The 20,627-nt window shown below is 48.8% G+C and overlaps 1 protein-coding gene across 27 annotated transcripts in view; it reads left to right on the forward strand.

Annotated features, from left to right (window-relative positions):
- ODF2 (outer dense fiber of sperm tails 2) overlaps positions 1–20,627 on the forward strand; it is a 51,398-nt gene that overhangs the window by 6,945 nt on the left and 23,826 nt on the right. For 25 of the 27 annotated variants that reach the window (XM_033192732.1, XM_033192660.1, XM_033192690.1 and 22 more), the window contains 4 exons: positions 9,657–9,827; positions 11,865–12,025; positions 13,469–13,598; positions 14,166–14,297. In XM_033192732.1, the coding sequence (XP_033048623.1) occupies positions 9,657–9,827; positions 11,865–12,025; positions 13,469–13,598; positions 14,166–14,297 (594 nt within the window). The remainder of the gene's footprint in view (positions 1–9,656; positions 9,828–11,864; positions 12,026–13,468; positions 13,599–14,165; positions 14,298–20,627) is intronic. The other 2 variants (XM_033192671.1, XM_033192834.1) reach the window with 1 other exon arrangement.

Consider the following 20,627-nt stretch of genomic DNA (forward strand, 5'->3'; position numbering starts at 1 on the left):
GATCTTGGCTCACTGCAATCTCCACCTCCCAGGTTCAAGTGATTCTCCTGCCTCAGCCTCCCGAGTAGCTGGGACTACAGGCACCCGCCACCACTTCCGACTAATTTTTGTATTTTTAGTAGAAATGGGGTTTCACCATGTTGGTCAGGCTGGTCTCGAACTCCTGACCTCAGGTGATCCGCCCACCTCGGCCTCCCAAAGTGTTGAGATTACAGGTGTGAGCCACCGCACCCAGCCTGTTTTTCTTATAGCTTTATTACATTAGAAATCTTTCACACCAGCAGCGAAAAGAAAAAAAAATAGAAATGAAAAACAAGGCCGGGCGCGGTGGCTCAAGCCTGTAATCCCAGCACTTTGGGAGGCCGAGGCGGGCGGATCACGAGGTCAGAAGATCGAGACCATCCTGGCTAACATGGTGAAACCCCGTCTCTACTAAAAAAATACAAAAAAAACTAGCTGGGCGAGGTGGCGGGCGCCTGTAGTCCCAGCTACTCGGGAGGCTGAGGCAGGAGAATGCCGTAAACCCAGGAGGCGGAGCTTGCAGTGAGCTGAGATCTGGCCACTGCACTCCAGCCTGGGTGGCAGAGCGAGACTCCGTCTCAAAAAAAAAAAAAAGAAAAAAAAGAAAAACAAAAGTAACTTCTTAAAGTTTATAGTCATACCTCATAGTTTTGACTCCTTGACTTACCAGACAAAGGAGACTCCTTTGTCCCCCTTAGAGATAAAGGGAGTATGGGGGGCCTTCTTAGGATTAAATGGAAACTGCTCTGACCAGTACAATAAATTACAAGGATTGAGATTAAAATGCTGCCTTACATTTTTTACTACATACACTTCACTAATAATCAGTGAAATATAAATTAAAAGCCGCAGTAGTGTATGTATATGTATATATATATATAATATATATATATATACATTTTTTTTTTTTTTTTTTGAGATGGAGTCTCGCTCTGTCGCCCAGGCTGGAGTGCAGTGGCCGGATCTCAGCTCACTGCAAGCTCCGCCTCCCGGGTAAACGCCATTCTCCTGCCTCAGCCTCCCGAGTAGCTGGGACTACAAGCGCCCGCCACCTCGCCCGGCTGGTTTTTTTTTGTATTTTTTAGTTGAGACGGGGTTTCACCGTGTTCGCCAGGATGGTCTCGATCTCCTGACCTTGTGATCCGTCCGTCTTGGCCTCCCAAAGTGCTGGGATTACAGGCTTGAGGCACCATGCCCGGCCTGCAGTATATATATATATATATATGTATATATATATAGATATATTTTTTGAGACGGAGTCTCACTCTGTGGCCTGGGCTGGAGTGCAGTGCCCGGATCTCAGCTCACTGTAAGCTCCGCCTCCCGGGTTCATGCCATTTTCCTGCCTCTGCCTCCCCAGTAGCTGGGACTATAGGCGCCCGCCACCTCTCCCGGCTAGTCTTTTTTTAGTAGAGACGGGGTTTCACCATGTTAGCCAGGATGGTCTCGGTCTCCTGACCTCGTGATCCGCCCGCCTCGGCCTCCCAAAGTGCTGGGATTACAGGCTTGAGCCACCGCGCCCGGCAGTATATATTTTTTTAAAACAAAAACAATGAGCTTTTTTCTTGAATGGAAAAAGTTTAAAAAATGACAACTTTTCCTGCCAGCAAGCATATGAGATATCAATGAATCTTTTTATTTTTATTTTTATTTTTTTTGAGATGGAGTTTCGCTGTTGTTGCCCAGGCAGGAGTACAATGGCGCGACCTTGGCTCACCACAACCTCCGCCTCCTGGGTCAAGTGATTCTCCTGCCTCAGCCTCCTAAGTAGCTGGGATTATAGGCATGCACCACCATCCCGGCTAGTTTTGTATTTTTATTAGAGATGGGATTTCTCCATGTTGGTCAGGCTGATCTGAAACTCCTGACCTCAGGCCATCAGCCCACCTCGGGCTTCCACAGTGCTGGGATTACAGGTATGAGCCACTGCGCCCGGCCTGAATCTTTTAAAACATTTTTTATAGGACTGTGAACCTGATTCAACTGTTCTGGAGTCAGTTTGGCAGCCCCTGTCTAAACATTGATTCTGTAATTTTTAATCTAGGAAGCTGTCCTAAAAATATCACAGAAGAGTACAGGGATTTTTTTTTTTTTTTTGAGATGGAGTCTTGCTCTATCGTCCAGGCTGGAGTGCAGTGGCGCGATCTTTGCTCACTGCAAGCTCCGCCTCCCGGGTTCTCGTCATTCTCCTGCCTCAGCCTCCTGAGTAGCTGGGACTACAGGTGCCCGCCACCACACCTGGCTAATTTTTTTTTTGTAGTAGAGACGGGTTTTCACCGTGTTAGCCAGGATGGTTTTGATCTCCTGACCTCATGATCTGCCTGCCTCAGCCTCACAAAGTGCTGGGATTACAAGTACAGGGATTTTTTGTAGATTTTTTGCTATAGCATTGTTTGTAACAGAAAAATTGGAAGCAACCTAAATGTCCATCAGGAGAGTGTTGGTTAAATTATAATACATCCAGCTGGGCGTGGTGGGCTCATGCCTGTAATCCCAACACTTTTAGGAGGCCCAGGAGGGAGGATCGCTTGGGCCCAGGAGTTTGAGATCAGCCTGGGCAACATAGTGAGATCCTATCTCTACAAAAAATAAAAAATTAGTTGGGCATGGTGGCATGCACTTGTAGTTCCAGCTACTCAGAAGGCTGAGGTGGGAGGATCGCTTGAGCTGGGGAGGTTAAGGCTGCAGTGAGCCATGATCATGCCACTGCATAGCCTGTGTGACACAGTGAGACTCTGTCTCAAACAAAACAAAACAAAAGAGAAATATGATACATCCATACAATGGAATACCATGCAGCCATGCAAAGACTGAGGTCGAGGCCGGTTGCCGTGGCTTATACCTGTGATCCGAGCACTTTGGGAGGCCAGGGCAGGGGGATCACTTGAGCCTAGGAGTTCAAGACCAGCCTGGGCAACACAACGAGATCCTGCCTCTACAAAAGATAAAAAATTAGCTGAGTGTGGTGGCTCGCACCTGTAGTCCTCCTAGTTACTTGGGGTGGGGAGGTTGAGACTTCAGTATGCTGTGATTATGCCACTGCACTGCAGCCTGGGTTACAGAACAGGACCCTGTCTCAGGAACAAAAAGATTGAGAAGATATTTATGCATGATAATGAAGCATGGAACTGCACAACATATAACATTTGGCCGGCCCTATTTGTGAAGAAAAGGGGCGTCTGTATCCATGTATAAACGCATATGTTTATATGTACAGAACATTTTCTGGGAGAATATGCAAGTAGTGGTAAGCAGTGATTGCCTCTGAGGTATGGCAAGGTTTAATGCTTTATTTTTGTTTATTTATTTACTTTTTGAGACATAGTCTCGTTTTATCACCCAGGCTGGAGTGCAGTGGCGCGATCTCTACCTCCTGGGTACAAGCGATTCTCCTGCCTCAGCCTCCCGAGTAGTTGAGATTACAGGCATGCATCACCACACCTGGCTAATGTTTGTATTTTTAGTAGAGACAGGGTTTTGCTATGTTGGCCAGGCTGGTCTCAAACTCCTGACCTCAAGTAACCCACCCACCTCAGCCTCCCAAAGCACTGGGATTACAAGCGTGAGCCACCAGCACGCACAGCCAAAAATGCCTTTTTTTTTTTTTGAGACGGAGCCCTGCTCTGTCTTCCAGTCTGGTGTGCAGTGGCACGAACTCGGCTCACTGCAACCTCTACTTCCCAGATTCAAGCGATTCTTCTGCCTCAGCCTCCTGAGTAACTGGGACTACAGGTGTGCGCCACCACGACCGGCTAATTTTTCTTTTCTGTTTTTTTTTTTTTTTTCTGAGACAGAGTCTTGCTTTGTCGCCCAGGCTGGAGTGCAGTGGTGTGATCCCGGCTCACTACAAGCTCCACCTCCCAGGGTCACGCCATTCTCCTGCCTCAGCCTCCTGAGTAGCTGGGACTACAGGTGCCCGCCACCACACCCGGCTAATTTTTTGTGTTTTTAGTAGAGATGGGGTTTCACCATGTTAGCCAGGATGGTCTCAATCTCCTGACCCGGTGATATGCCTGCCTCGGCCTCCCAAAGTGCTGGGATTACAGGTGTGAGCCATTGCTCCTGGCCCAAAAATGCCTTTTAAAAAAGTAAAAAGCCTTGGTAGTTTTTGTTTTTCTGTTTTGTTTTTTTGAGAGATTCTTGTTCTGTTGCCCAGGCTAGAGTGCAGTGGCCTGATCTTGGTTCACTGCAACCTCCATCTCCCGGGTTCAAGTGATTCTCCTGCCTCAGCCTCCTGAGTTAGCTGGGACTCAGGCATGCACTACCACACCCAGCTAGTTTTTGTATTTTTCGTAGAGATGGGGTTTCACCATGTTTGCCAGGCTGATCTTGAACTGATGTCAAGTGATCTGCTCCCAAAGTGCTGGGATTACAGGCGTGACCCACTGTGCCTGGCCTCCTTGGTAGTTTTCAAAGTACACATCACAGAGATGCTGCTATGAAAAACTTTCCTGTTGATGTGGGTTGCTAGGGGTAATAATCCCCTCTGGAAAGCATAATGCCACTTCCAGCCCCACAGCCAAATCCTAGAGATGGAAGGTCCCAGAGAGGTGGCCTGCCCAGGTTCTCTCGGCAGCTGAAACAGTAGCTGTCTTTTCTGCTTTCATTCTTGGGTCTGTCTGCCCCTTTCCACTTTCAAGTGGCTTCCTGTGACCCTGAGAGGCCCTAACTCAACCCTGTCCATCATGGACAGAAGGTGAACAGCCCCTGGAGGTGGAAGTTTGGGGAAGATATGGAAATGAAGACCAAAAGCTACTGTATGCATGTGGGGTTCTTGTTTGATATCTTACAACTCCTGGAATATAAGATCATCTTTGGAAGAAAGAAGGTCTAGGTTTTTTTCTTGCCTCTGTTACTAAAAGTGATCAGCCGGGCACGGTGGCTCATGTTTGTAATCCCAGCACTTTGGGAGGCCACGGCAGGCAAATCATGAGGTCAAGAGACTGAGACCATCCTGGCCAACATGGTGAAACCCCATCTCAACTAAAAATACAAAAATTACCTGGGCATGGTGGCATGTGCCTGTGGTCCCAGCCACTTGGGAGGCTGAGGCAGGAGAACTGCTTGAACCCTTTAGGCGGAGGTTGCAGTGAGCTGAGATTGTGCCACTGCACTCCAGCCTGGCAACTCCATCTCAAAAAAAAAAAAAAAAAAAAAAGATCTACTCAAATCTGGCTGCTGTTAAGTTTCAAAAACTTCTTGTTGAAAAGTACAGGCCCGGGAGCAATGGCTCACTCCTGTAATCCCAAAACTTTCGGAGGCCGAGGCAGGCAGATCACCTGAGGTCAGGAGTTCGAGACCAGCCTAGCCAACATGGCGAGACCCCCGTCTCTACTAAAAATACAAAAATTACCCTGGCGTGGTGGTCGGCGCCACTAATCCAAGCTGCACAGAAGGCTGAGGCAGGAGAATTGCTTGAGCCCACGAGGCGGAGGTTGCAGGGAGCCAGGATCATGCGCCTGCACTATAGCCTAGGCAACAAAGCGAGTCTCTATCTCAAAAAAAAAAAAAAAGGAAAAATGAAAAGAGGATGGGCCGGGCCTGGTGTCTCACGCCTATAATCCCAGCACTTTGGGAGGCTGAGGCAGGCGGTTCACCTGAGCTCAGGAGTTGGAGACCAGCTTGGACAATGTGATGAACCATACCTCTACCAAAAATACAAAAAATGAGTCTGGTGTGGTGGTGTGCGCCTGTGTTCCCAGCTACTTGGGAGGCTGAGGTGTAAGGATCGCTTGATCCTGGGAGGCGGAGGTTGCAGTGAACCAAAATTGTGCTACTGCATTCCAGGCTGGTTGACAGAGTGAGACCCCATCTCAAAAAAAAAAAAATGGAAAAGTGCAGGGATGTACACCCATCAGAAGTGTATTGCTCCATGAATTTTCACAAACTGAAGTTACCTATGTAACGATCACCCAGCATCCTAGAAGCTGCCCCTGACTTTTATCTATGTCACTGCCTCCCAATCACAAGGAGTAACTAGTCACACTTTCTCCTATATATATATTTTTTGTCATTTTAAAAAATAAATAGTCATGTATCAGTTAACAATGGGGATATATTCTGAGAAACGTGTTGTTAGGCACTTTCATCATTGTGCAAACATCATAGAGTGTACTTACACAAACTGAGATTGGTAGAGCCTGCTCCACACCTGGGCTGTATGGTGTAGCCTATTGCTCCTAGGCTGCAGACCTCTGCAGCATGATGCCATACAGAATACTGTAGGCAACTGTAACACAGTGGTAAGTACTTGCATATTGAAACATAGTAAATATGGAAAAGGTACGGTAAAAATACGGTGTTTTGGGACCACTGTCATATATGGTAAAAATATGGTGTTCTGGGATCACTGTCATATATGCAGTCCATTGCTGACTGAAATGTTACGTGGCACATGACTGTTTATACATTTTCCTATTTTTGTCCTTTTACGTAGTAAAAGTAACTTTTTTTCTTTTAAAAGCAATGTATAGGCCGGGCGCGGTGGCTCAAGCCTGTAATCCCAGCACTTTGGGAGGCCGAGACGGGCAGATCACGACGAGGTCAAGAGATCGAGACCATCCTGGCTAACACGGTGAAACCCCGTCTCTACTAAAAAAATACAAAAAACTAGCCGGGCAAGGTGGCGGGCGTCTGTAGTCCCCGCTACTCGGGAGGCTGAGGCAGGAGAATGGCGTAAACCCAGGAGGTGGAGCTTGCAGTGAGCTGAGATCCAGCCACTGCACTCCAGCCTGGGCGGCAGAGCGAGACTCTGTCTCAAAAAAAAAAAAAAGAAAAAGCAATATATATATATATATATATATAGTTGTATATGGTGGCTCTCATACCTGAAATCCCAGCACTTTGGGAGGCCGAGGTGGGCTTATCAGGCGTTCAAGACCAGCCTGGCCAACATGGTGAAACCCCACGTCTACTAAAAATACAAAAATTATCTGGGTATGGTGGTGGGCACCTGTAATCCCAGCCACTTGGGAGGCTGAGGCAGGAGAATCACTTGATGAACCCAGGAGGCAGAGTTTGCAGTGAGCCAAGATTGTGCCATTGCACTGTAGCCTGGGCAACAAGAGCAAAACTGTCTCAAAAAAAAAAAAGCAATATATGGCCAGGCACGGTGGCTCACTCCTGTAATCCCAGCACTTTAAGAGACTGAGACAGGCAGATCACTTGAGGTCAGGAGTTCGAGAACAGCCTGGCCAACATGGTGAAACCCCATCTCTACTAAAAATACAAAAATCAGCTGGGCATGGTGGAAGGCACCTGTAATCCCAGCTAGTCGGGAGGCTGAGGCAGGAGAATCGCTTGAACCTGGGAGGTGGAGGTTGCAATGAGCCGAGATCACACCACTGTACTCCAGCCTAAGCGGTGGAGTGAGACCCTGTCTCAAAAAAAAAAAAAACAACAAAGTGTTTACAGCTTTGCATAAAGTTTCCTGAAGCATACATGCATTTAAAAATATTTTTTAAAATGTTTAAAAAGCTGGGACTACAGGCGCCTGCTACCATGCCCAGCTGGGGCATGATCTGCCCGCCTTGGCCTCCCAAAGTGCTGGGATTACAGGCATGCACTGTGCCCGGCCCCTAAAATATTTTTTTAAATTTATTTTTCTTTTTTTTTTGAGGCGGAGTTTCGCTCTGTCCCCCACCGACTGGAGTACTGTGGCCGGATCTCAGCTCACTGCATGCTCCGCCTCCCGGGTTCACGCCATTCTCCTGCCTCAGCCTCCGGAGTAGCTGGGACTACAGGCGCCCGCCACCTCGCCCGGCTAGTTTTTTGTATTTTTTAGTAGAGACGGGGTTTCACTGTGTTAGCCAGGATGGTCTCGATCTCCTGACCTCGTGATCCGCCCGTCTCGGCCTCCCAAAGTGCTGGGATTACAGGCTTGAGCCACCGCGCCCGGCCTATTTTTTTCTTGAGATGGAGTCTTGCTCTGTTGCCAGGCTGGAGTGCAGTGGCGCGATCTTGGCTCACTGCAACCTCCGCCTCCCAGGTTCAAGCGATTCTCCTGCCTCAGCCTTCCGAGTAGCTGGGATTACAGGCGCGTGCCACCATGCCCAGCTAATTTTTGTATTTTTAGTAGAGATGGGGTTTCACCATGTTGGCCAGGTTGGTCTCGATCTCTTGACCTCCTGATCCACCCACCTTGGCCTCCCAAAGCTAAAATATATATATATATATATTTTTTGAGACGGAGTCTCGCTCTGTCGCCCGGGCTGGAGTGCAGTGGCCGGATCTCAGCTCACTGCAAGCTCCGCCTCCCAGGTTTACGCCATTCTCCTGCCTCAGCCTCCCGAGTAGCTGGGACTACAGGCGCCCGCCACCTCGCCCGGCTAGATTTTTGTATTTTTTAGTAGAGACGGGGTTTCACCGTGTTAGCCAGGATGGTCTCGATCTCCTGACCTCGTGATCCGCCCATCTCGGCCTCCCAAAGTGCTGGGATTACAGGCTTGAGCCACCGCGCCCGGCCGCTAAAATTTTTTTTATACTGACGTATTTAAAAAAGTATTTTCCAGGTATTGTACCATGTGCATTTATAATGTTTTTCTATATCATCAAAATAACAATGATTACTCCTAAGAACATTTCTTGATATCATACAATATCTGGTCCTTTTTCAATTTACCCACTTGTTTCTAAAATACCTTTTCAGCACATTAATGTACCTTTGTAACTAATCCACTATCAGGTATTCATATTCATTTAAAAGACTTTTGACATATTTCATTTCTACCCTAAGTATAAAAAAAAGTATTGCCCTAAACTTTTGCCAACTTTGGGTATTAATATTTTTGCTGATTTGTTATATTATTTCTTTATTAGTCTTGTCATTGTTAGAGACAGGGTTTCTCTCTGTCACCCAGGCTGGCATGCAGTGGTGCTATCATAGCTCACTGCAGTCTTGAACTCCTGGACTAGAGGAATCCCCTGCCTCAGCCTCCTGAGTAGTTGGGACCACAGGCATGCACCACTACACCCACCTGATTTTTTTTTTTTGAGACGGAGTTTCGTTCTTGTTGCCCAGGTTGGAGTGCAATGGCACGATCTCAGCTCACTGCAACCTCCACCTCCCGGGTTCAAGCGATTCTCCAGCCTCAGCCTCCTGAGTAGCTAAGATTATAGGCATGCACCACTATGTCCGGCTAATTTTGTATTTTAGTAGAGACGGGGTTTCACCATGTTGGTCAGGCTGGTCTCGAACTCCTAACCTCTGGTCATCCACCCCTCCTCGGCCTCCCAAAGCACTGGGATTGCAGGTGTGAGCCACTGTGGCAGCGCCAGCTAATGTTTTTTACTTTTGTAGAGACAAGTTCTCGCTATGTTGCTGAGGCTGGTTTTGGCTTCCCACCTTGGCCTCCCAAAATACTGACTTTACAGGATATCCAGCCTATGTTCTTTATTTTAAACATAACATTGTAACCCAAGCTTTTAATTTTGATGTTGGGAATTCTCCAACACCATCATTTGAACATGGATAGGTAATGGTCCATCACGACGGTTCAGAGTATGGTTCTTCCTGGAGCCCCCAAGTTAGCTGTTACAGCTTTTCCCGTCTAATCAGTAAATAAGCCTCCAGTGGTGGAACTCATGGTCAAGGTTCTGCCTTCTGAGTTCATGTGTTTCTCCCTCCTCTACATCAGAATCCACCTCATTGCCTGGAGATCACGCCACCATCTTCAGAAAAGCTGGTCTCAGTGATGCGGTTAAGTGACCTCTCTACAGAAGATGATGATTCAGGTCACTGTAAAATGAACCGTTATGATAAGAAGATTGATAGTCTAATGAATGCAGTTGGTTGTCTGAAGTCTGAGGTGAGGGAGGTAGGGGGCTGGGACAGCTGGTACCCTGAGGATGTGCAGGAGCACCCAGGTGGATTTCCTGCCTGGTCCCTCAGCCTGCCTCTGCAGGCCTTCTGACCTCCTCTGCAGGGTTGTCCTGGGCTTCAGGTGCCTACCCAGGGAGGTAGCTGGGGCAGCATGGGATCCCATCCCACCAACAAGGGCCCTCTCTATTGAGCACGTAGCTGTCCTGGTGCTCTACATGGGTGGTCTGATTTGACTTTTTAAAACAGCATGTGAAGCCAGTGGTGGTATTGTCCTCATTAGAGATGAAACACCTGGGAAACTAGGGCCTATGCCTTCCACTTTATATAAAGTTTAACAAAAACAGGCTGGGCGTGGTGGCTCACGCCTGCAATCCCAGCACTTTGGGAGGCTGAGGCAGGTGGATCACCTGAGGTCAGGAATTCAAGACCAGCCTGACCAACATGGTGAAACCCCATCTCTACTAAAAATACAAACAAAACTTAGCAGGCGTGGTGGCATGCGCCTGTAATCTCAGCTACTCAGGAGGCTGAGGTGGTAGAATCGCTTGAACCCAGAAGCCAGAGTTGCAGTGAGCCAAGACGCGCGATTGCACTCAGCCTGGGCAACAGAGAGAGACTCTGTCTCAAAAAAAAAAAAAAAAATTAACAAAAACAAAGCCCCAAAGAGGCCACGGAAGTGTGTCCTCAGTTGCTGTGCTGTCTCTTGGGGTGGGATGTGGCAATGAAATTGGAAATAGAACCTGGAAGTCCAAGGTCCCCAGCTAGGAAGTTGGCAGAGTTGTCATTAAAATCCAGGCCTTGAGCTTGGATTGCTGTCTCAGCATATGTCTTCACTGCTAACACGACCTGTGTCTTTAATCCTCCACCCTGTACTTGAGGTCCAGAAAACCTCCTGGAGAACCTAGGGCTAGCTGCCTGGCAATAGGCCCTTCTTGGCTGGGTGCGGTGGCTCACGTCTATAATCCCAGCACTTTGGAAGACTGAGGAGGGCAGATCACTTGAGGTTAGGAGTTTAAGACCAGCCTGGCCAACATGGTGAAACCCGTCTCTACTAAAAATACAGAAATTTGCCGGGCATGTTGGCACACGCCGGTAATCCCAGCTACTTGGGGTAGGAGAGGCAGGAGAATCTGTTGAACCTGGGAGGCGGAGGTTACAGTGAGCTGAGATCGTGCCACTGCACTCCAGCCTGGATGACAGAGTGAGACACCATCTCAAAAGAAAAAACAATAAAAGCCCTTCTTCCCCTATAACTTAAAGTGCAGGAGCCTTCTTGTGACGTCTCTCCTCCTTTGGTGTGCCAGCCAAACCACAGTTTGCAACCTGGCTTCGTTCCCAACCCACAAGTCACTGGGGCTCTCTCTACTGAGCTTCCTCATCTACAAAAAGAATCAGCATTGCAGCCACTTTGAGGCATTTCCATTGAGGGCATTTGGAAGCCATGGAAAGGATTTATTTTAGTTAATTTATTTAGCCAGGAGCGGTGGCTCACGCCTGTAATCCCAGCTCTTTGGGAGGCCAAGGCAGGTGAATCCCAGGAGAGTCAGTCTTCATGTCAGTTAATTGAGATTGCCCCCATAAGGCCCTGGCACACAGCCTGTGTAGTTCTCAATTGGAGGGCCCCTTATTTTATTTATTTATTTTTGAGATGGAGTCTCGCTCTTGTCGCCCAGGCTGGAGTGCAGTGGGCATGATCTCGGCTCACTGCAACCTCTGGCTCCCAGGTTCAGGTGATTCCATCCTGCCTCAGCTTCCAGAGTAGCTGGGATCGTAGGCACGCGCCACCACATCTGGCTAATTTTTACTAGAGACAGGGTTTCACCACGTTGGTCAGGCTGGTCTTGAACTCTTGACCTCAAATGATCCACCCACCTTGGCCTCCCAAAGTGCTGGGATTACAGGCGTGTAATCCCACCATGCCTGGCCGCGACCTTATTTTCGTCCAAAGCATTGAGCTTAGCAATGTGGCATAGAGGAAGGACCTCCTCCCCTCAGTGGCTCCTGCCTGGGTCCCCCTGCGCAGGTCAAAATGCAGAAGGGTGAGCGCCAGATGGCCAAAAGGTTCCTGGAGGAGCGGAAGGAAGAGCTGGAGGAGGTGGCCAATGAACTGGCCGAGACTGAACATGAGAACACAGTGCTGAGGCACAACATTGAGCGCATGAAGGAGGAGAAGGACTACACCATGTAAGGCGGCACCTGCCCTGCCCCCGCTGATCTATTCCTCCCTGCTAGGCTGCCCTGAGTGCTGGGCAATAATGGAAAGCAACAGAGGGGGCGGGCAGAGGTACTGTGCCTGTGCCCTGGAGCTTATTCAACAGTCACACAGTTAATTACAGTTAATTACCTGATTGTGCTTATGATTCATACTATGAGGGAAAGGGAGGACCCTGTGGATTGCGGTGTGGGGCTGAGTAGCAGGGAACTCTTTCTGGAACAAGTGATATTTAAGGGGTGTCCTGCAGGATGGTTAAGTGTTCGGCAGGTGGGTGCTGGGGAAGAACACACGCTACTCAGTGGGAACTTCTTAGGCGAAGGCCCGAAGGTGGGAAGGTATTTGTAGCTGAGAAATGGAAAGCAGGCCAGAGTGGGTGGACAGAGGATGAGGGGGCCACACAGGTTGGCAGGGGTTCAGCTCTCAGCAGCCACTTTGAGGCATTTCCATTGAGGGCATTTGGAAGCCATGGAAAGGATTTATTTTAATTAATTTATTTAGCCAGGCACAGTGGCTCACGCCTGTAATCCCAGCCCTTTGGGAGGCCAAGGCAGGTGAATCACAAGGTCAGGAGTTCAAGACCAGCCTGGCCAACATGGCGAAACCCCGTCTCTACTAAAATTACAAAAAATTAGCTGGGCTTCATGGCGGGTGCCTATAATCCTAGCTACTCGGGAGGCTGAGGCAGGAGAATTGCTTGATCCTGGGAGGTGTCTCAAAATTTTTGAGATGGAGTCTCGCTCTGTCATCCAGGCTGGAGTACAGTGGCGTAATCTTGGCTCACTGCAGTCCCCACCTCCTTGACTAAAGCAATCCTCCTGCCTCAGCCTCCCAAGTAGCTGGAATTACAGGTGCCCACTACCATGCCTGGCTAACTTTTGTATTTTTAGTAGAGATGGGGTTTCACCTGTTGGCCAGGTGGCTCTCTATAACACCTGATCTCAAGTGATCTGCCCGCCTCGGCTTCCCAAAGTGCTGGGATTACAGGCGTTAGCCACTGTACCCAGCCTACAGCCACGGAAAGGTTTTAAAAGCAGGGAGGTGGCCTGACTAGCTTTGGCTCCAGTGTAGAGAAGAGGTAGAAGGGCTCAAAAGCATATCTGAAGATGGTGGGTAGGAGGGCGTGACAGTAGGGGGCCAGCGAAGAGATGACAGTGGTGGCTGTTTGAGAGAAAGAGGGCCACAGGTAGTTAATGTCTCCTGGTGTGGAGGCCCTGGTCTGGTGCCTAGGCAGATGTAACTTCTGGCTCTGGTCCTTTCTGAAGGCCACCCAGGCCAGAAGGGCTGTCCCTGCCCCCTCCCCCACTTTTCCCTGACCAGAGGTGAGCACCCTAGGGCATTGTGAGGCAAGCCTTGGAGCTCTGGGCATGCGGGGGCCTGGGAGGGCTCACAGAGCCCTGTCTTTCTGGCCCCAGACTTCAGAAGAAACACCTACAGCAGGAGAAGGAGTGCCTCATGTCCAAGCTGGTGGAGGCTGAAATGGACGGGGCTGCGGCTGCCAAGCAGGTCATGGCCTTGAAGGATACCATCGGGAAGCTGAAAACGGTAGGTGGCAGGTGGGAGGACCCCAGCCATGGAACTGACCCAGGGAAGGGGCAGCTGCAGGCTGGGCAGGGTCTTTACACATCATCAGGCAGACTTTATGACATCTTCAGGCTGGGGGAGGGCATGCTTAACTAGGCCCCCAACCACCACTCTCACTTCCCGGTCCTTGACCCTTGAAGATGACCTCTGGTCACCAGGGCCTCTAAGGAGACCTCATCATGGGTCACCTGGGATCACAGTGAGTCAAGGCATGTGGTTGATTCCTGCAAGTATCAGCCACCAGGTCTTGTCATCCTGCTTTGCTTCCTCCAGGAAGTCTGCCCTGACTGTGCTCACCTGCACTGAGCCCTCCCACCCCTTTCTCCACCTTTGCTCAGAGCAGGCTTAGCTCCTGCTTGTCTCTTTAGGTCCACCGCCTCCAGGAAGCCTGCCCTTGATCACCTTGGCACTGTACACAGCCTGTTTCTCCTTGTCTGGGCTTTCTGGCACCAGCCCTCTTGAGTGCCCATGGGGCCTGCTTCTTCCCTTCTTCCCCTGCATCTATAAGACTGCCTGCTTGTCTTCCAGGAGAAACAAATGACCTGCACGGACATCAACACCCTGACGAGGCAGAAGGAACTTCTCCTGCAGAAGCTGAGCACATTTGAGGAGACCAACCGCACCCTCCGAGACCTCCTGAGGGAACAGCACTGCAAAGAGGTGAACTCAGGGTCCGGCTCTATCCCTCCAGCCCTGCATGCCCGTCCTCGGAGCCTTTCTCTTTGTCTGTAAAAAGAAAGTAAGATTGGTGCCCCACCTGAGAGGGCCTTAGAGAGATGTAATGAAATCATTCACATGAAGTGCTCAGCCCCCAGTAGACAAGTACCGTCTTAGATGGTGTTGAATCCGAGCCAGGAAGCACCGGAATGACCTTGAAAGTCAGGAGAGGGGCAGTGGGGAGTCAGGGAGGGGTTTAGCCCAGGGCAAAGGAAAGAGAGTTCCAGACTTGAGCTTTTTATTCGGTAGGAGAATGATTAATGGCTGGCAGACACACATCGTGTGGTCTCATTTTGTTTTCTTAAAATATGTTCTCTGAGGCTGGGCATGGTGGATTACTTGAGGTCAGGAGTTTGAGAACAGCCTGCCCAACATGGTGAAACTCCGTCTCTCCTAAAAATACAAAAATTAGGTTGGGCACAGTGGCTCATGTCTGTAATCCCAGCACTTTGGGAGGCCAAGGTGGGTGGATCACAAGGTCAGGAGTTCAAGACCAGCCTGGCCAGTAAGTTGAAACTCCGTCTCTACTAAAAAAATACAAAAATTAGCCAGGTATGGTGGCATGTGCCTGTAATCCCAGCTACTTCGTAGGTTGAGGCAGGAGAATTGCTTGAACCCGGGAGGCGGAGGTTGCAGTGAGCTGAGATCGCGCCACTGCACTCCAGCTTGGGTGACAGAACGAGATTCCATCACGGAAAAAAAAAAATTAGCCAGCCAGGTGTGGTGGTGGGCGCCAGTAATCTCAGCTACTCGGGAGGCTGAAGCAGGAGAATTTCTTGAACCCAGGAGGCGGAGTTTGCAGTGAGCTGAGATTGAGGCACTCCACTCCAGCCTGGGTGACAGAGCGAGACTCCATCTCAAAAAAAAAACATTGTCTGGGCTGGGTGCAGTGGCTCATGCCTGTAATCCCAGCACTTTGGGAGACCAAGGCGGGTGGATCACCTGAGGTCAGGAGTTCGAGACCTGCCTGACCAACATGGTGAAACCCCATCTCTACTTGAAAAATACAAAAATGAGCCTGGCATGGTGGCAGACGCCTGTAATCCCAGCTACTCAGGAGGCTTAGGCCGGAGAATTTCTTGAACCCACGAGGTGGAGGTCGCATTGAGCCAAGATTGTACCATTGTACTCCAGTCTACGGGACAAGAGTGAGACTTTTCTTTAAAAAAAAAAAAAGTTGGGCCGGGCGCGGTGGCTCAAGCCTGTAATCCCAGCACTTTGGGAGGCCGAGACGGGTGGATCACGAGGTCAGGAGATCGAGACCATCCTGGCTAACACGGTGAAACCCCGTCTCTACTAAAAAAATACAAAAAACTAGCCGGGCGAGGTGGCTGGAGCCTGTAGTCCCAGCTACTCGGGAGGCTGAGGCAGGAGAATGGCGTGAACCCGGGAGGCGGAGCTTGCAGTGAGTGGAGATCCGGCCACTGCACTCCAGCCTGGGTGACAGAGCCAGACTCCGTCTCAAAAAAAAAAAAAAAAAAAAAAAAAAAAAAGAAAAAGTTGTCGGAACATTATATGTTAGCAAATACAGTCGACCCTCTGTATCTGTGGGTTCCACATTTGTGGATTCAGCCAACTTTGGATTGAAGATATTTGAAAAAAATTACATATTTACTGAATACCTATAGACTGTTTTTCTTGATATTATTCCCTGAATCATATAACAACTATTTACATAGCGTTTACCTTGTATGAGGTATTATAAATAATCTAGAGATGATTTAAAGTGTATGGGAGGAGGTACATAGGTATATACAAATATTGTGCCATTTTATATCAGGGATTAGAGCATCTTTGGATTTTGGTATCCACAGAATGTCCTAGAACCAGTCCTCCATGAATACCAACGGATGACTGTATTTCTTTTCTTATTTTGATTGTCAAATAAAAATTAATGATGTACAACATGTTTTGACATGTACACAATGTAGATGGCTAAATCAAGGTAATCAACATATGCATTGCCTCACATACTAAGATATTTGTGGTGAAAACACTTAAAATGTTCTCTTAGCAATTTTCAAGTATATGGATCAGTAACTATAGTCACCATGTTGAACAATTTCTCCTTGTCTAACTGAAATCTTACATCCTTTGACCAATATTTCCCCAATGCCCCCCAATTCCATCTCTGGCAACCAGCATTTTCTGCTTCTGTCAGTTCGATTTCTTTTTTTTTTCTTTTTTGAGATGCAGTCTTGCTCTGTCACCCAGGCTGGAGTGCAGTGGCGCGATCTTGGTTCACTGCAACCTCCACCTCCTGGGTTCAAGTGATTCTCCTGCTTCGGCCTCCCAAGTAGCTGGGACTACAGGCGTGTACCACCATGCCTGGCTAATTTTTGTATTTTTAGTAGAGACGGGGTTTTGCCATGTTGGCCAGGCTGGTCTCGATCTCTTGACCTTGTCATTCGCCCGCCTCAGCCTCCCAAAGTGCTAGGATTACAGGTGTGATCCACCGCGCCCGGCCGAGTTCGACTTCTTTAAGTTCCACATATAAATGAAATCATGTGGTCTTTCTGTGCCTGGTTTATTTCACTGAGTGTAATGTCCTCTAGTTTTTTGCATGTTGTGAAAGGATTTCCTATTTGAAGACTCAGTAGTCCATTGTGTATCTCTACTGTGTTTTCTTCATTCATCTGTTTTTGGACGCTTAGGTTGATTCCGTATCTTGCTGAATAATGATATATTAGCAAATATTTCAGAAAAGACTGACAGTATAAATGGTTGTCTTCCTGTTTGGTTCAAAGCAAAAGATGACAATAGTCTCAAAATGCCAGTGCTAATGAAATGGTGACATTTTTCTTATTTTTGCCTTTTTTTTGAGAACGAATTTTGCTCTTGTTGCCCAGGCTGGAGTGCAGTGGTGCAATCTTGGCTCACTGCAACCTCCACTAACTGGGTTCAAGTGATTTTCCTGTCTTAACCTCCCTAGTACTTGGGATTACAGGTGCATGCCATCACACCCAGCTACTTTTTGTAGTTTTAGTAGAGATGGCGTTTCATCATATTGGTCAGGCTGGTCTTGAACTCATGACCTCAGGTGATCCACCTGCCTCAGCCTCCCAGAGTGCTATAATTACAGGCATAGGCCACCGCGCCAAGCCCTGTTTTTGTTTTGTTTTGTTTTGTTTTAAACATTGTCAACCTTATTTTTATCTTTATTTATTTATTTTTTTTCTTGAGACAGAGTCTTGCTCTGTCGCCCGGGCTGGAGTGCAGTGACACGATCTCGGCTCACTGCAACTTCCACCTCCTGGGTTCAAGCAATCCTCCTGCCTCAGCCTCCTGAGTAGCTGGGATTACAGATGCATGCCACCATGCCCAGATAATTTTTGTATTTTTAGTAGAGACGACGTTTCACCATGTTGCCCAGGCTGGTCTTGAACTCCTGAGCTCAGGCAATCTGCCTGCCTCTGCCTCCCAAAGTGCTGGGATTACAGGCATGTGCCACCGCGCCCAGCCTTGTCTTTAAAAATTAATATGTTGGCTGGGTGTGGTGGCTCATGCCTGTAATCCCAGCACTTTGAGAGGCCAAGGCAGGTGGAACACTTGAGGTCAGGAGTTCAAGATCAGCCTGGCCAACATGGTGAAACCCTGTCTCTACTAAAAATCCAAAAATGTGGTGGGCACCGGTAATCCCAACTAATCAGGAGGCTGAGGCAGGAGAATTGCTTGAACCCAGGAGGGAGAAGTTGCAGTGAGCCTAGATCATACCACTATACCTCAGCCTGGGTGACAGAGTGAGACTCTGTCTCAGAAAAAAACCCATTAATATATAAAATAAGGCCGAGTGTGGTGGCTCACGTCTGTAATCCCCATACTCTGGGAGGCCGAGGTGGGAGAATTGCTTGAGGCCAGGAGTTTGAGACCAGCCTGGGCCACACAGTGAGACCTCATCTGTACAAAACATTTTAAATTTAGCCAGGTGTGGTGGCGCACACCTTTAGTCCTAGCTCTTCGGGAGGCTGAGGTGGGAGGATCGCTTGAGCCCTGGAGGTCAAGGCTACAGTGAGCTGTGATTGTGTCACTCAGGCTGAGTGACACAGTAAGAGTATCTGAAAAAAAAATTACATATGTATGTAAAACAAGTAATGTAAAGTGGTATACTCCCTGCCCAGCTTTTTTTTTTTTGAGATAGAGTCTCGCTCTGTCGCCCCAGCTGGAGTACAGTGGCACAATCTCGGCTTTCTGCAACCTCCCCCTCACGGGTTCAAGAGATTCTCCCACCTCAGCCTCCTGAGCCGCTGGGATTACAGGTGTCAAACCCGGCTAATTTTTGTATTTTTAGTTGAGATGGGGTTTCATCATGTTGTCCAGCCTGGTCTCAAACTCCTGACTTCAGGTGATCCACCTGCCTCAGCCTCCCAAAGTGCTGGGATTACAGGCATGAGCCATTGCCCCCGGCCACTCACTACCAGCTTTTAAAATAAGTGTCTACATAGTTGAATCCCTTTTGTGTGTCATTTTGCAATAACCTTGTCTCCCTCCCCTCAGAGGTAAACTTTATTAAGTTTTTTGTTTGTTTTGATACAGAGTCTCGCTCTGTCACCTAGGCTGAAGTGGCATAGTCTCAGCTCACTGCAACCTCTACCTTCCGGGTTCAAGCGATTCTCCTGCCTCAACTTCCCGAGTAGCTGGGATTATAGGAGTGCATCACCACGCCTGGCTTATTTTTTGTACTTTTAGTAAAGACAGGGTTTTGCTATGTTGGCCAGGCTGGTCTTGAACTCCTGACCTCAAGTGATCTGTCTGCCTTGGCTTCTGAAAGGGTTGCACTCCAGCCTGGATGACAGAACCAGACACTATCTCAAAAAGGGAAAAAAGCCGGGTGTGGTGGCTCACGCCTGTGATCCTAGCACTTTGGGAGGCTGAGGTGGGCAGATCACCTGAGCTCAGGAGTTTGAGACCAGTCTGGGCAACACAGTGAAACCCCATCTTTACTAAAATAGAAAAAATTCACTAGCATGGTGGTACGCTCCTGTAGTCCCAGCTACTCGGGAGGCTGAGGCAGGAGAATCGCTTGAGCCCGGGAGGCAGAGGTTGCAGTGAGCCAAGATCCCACCACTGCTCTCCAGCCTGGGTGACAAGAGTGAGGCTCCATCTCAAAAAGGGGGGGAAAAAAAGCCTCTTGCTCTAGCCAGTTTTCTCCTTTTTTGATTTTGTAGCTTCTATCATCCTGGAGTCCCATCTTCAATTGGAGATGAAGGGTCAGCTAATTTGAATTCCCACCCAAAAGTGGTGTTTCCTGCTTAGTCCAGGCTCAGCTCCTTGGCGCCTGCCTGTGCTCAGGGCTGCCTCACCATCTCGCTGTTTGCTGGGGAGTGCTCAGTGTGGTGGGGAACTGCTCTGGCTCTGGAGTCTGAATCGGCTCAGGGCCCAGTGCTGCCCCTTCTAGCTGTGTGACCTCACTTGCCTTCACTTCTTCCAGACTCGGTCTCCTCCTCTGTGAGACGGGAGTGGTGATAGTGCATGGCTCTTAGAGTAGGGGGCTTTGGTGAGTTCATGCACATAGGATGGCAGAAGAGTTGGGCAGTGGTTTCAGTGCCCCAGGGGAGGCCTGGAGGGCAGTGAGAACAGCCTCAGGTTCTGCATCCGTGGCCAAGCCTTTTGTCCCATGTTCTTTGCCTCTTGTTGCCAGAGAAACCATAATACTGTCTTTTATCAGTTGCTAGGTCCCCAGGAAACTTTGGGAACCAGAGAGCCCTTTTCTCTTGGCTTATGAAGGGGATGTGTGGGTCTGAGAGGGAAAGAGGGTGAACAAGATGTCCCTCCCTCAAGGGATACTTTGTTCAGGTGCCAAGAAAAAATAGGGACAGTCACAAAGACACAGCCCAGTGAGAAAATGGGCCAGGGTGGGAGCAGGAAGTTCAGGCAAGAGTAAACCCAAATGACTCATGTGAGAGGATGCTAATCCTCACTGGTAATTAGAAAAGTGCAAATGAAACCATTTCGCAGGAATGCTGTTAGCAGATACTGGCAACAGAGGCAGAGGTTGGCTGCTGCCTGGTGCTGGTGAGTGCAGGGAAGTGAGTCCTCCCATGTCCTGCTTGTAGCCCAGCAAATTGGTGCAGGCATTTTGCAAGGCATTTCAGCCACAATTCTCAAACCTTCTGACCTGGCCATTCCTCTTCTTGGTATCATACCTAGAGAAGCACTTTGTATATGCCCAGCAACATCTATTGCTGCAGCGTTTGTAGTTGCAAAACATGGGAACAGCCTCATTGTCCAAAGGTTGTGGAGAGAGGTCAAAAATGGCAATGGCAGCCGGGCGTG

Source organism: Trachypithecus francoisi, unplaced genomic scaffold (genome assembly GCF_009764315.1).
Source record: "Trachypithecus francoisi isolate TF-2019V2 unplaced genomic scaffold, Tfra_2.0 Contig01585, whole genome shotgun sequence".
Lineage (NCBI taxonomy): Eukaryota > Metazoa > Chordata > Mammalia > Primates > Cercopithecidae > Trachypithecus > Trachypithecus francoisi.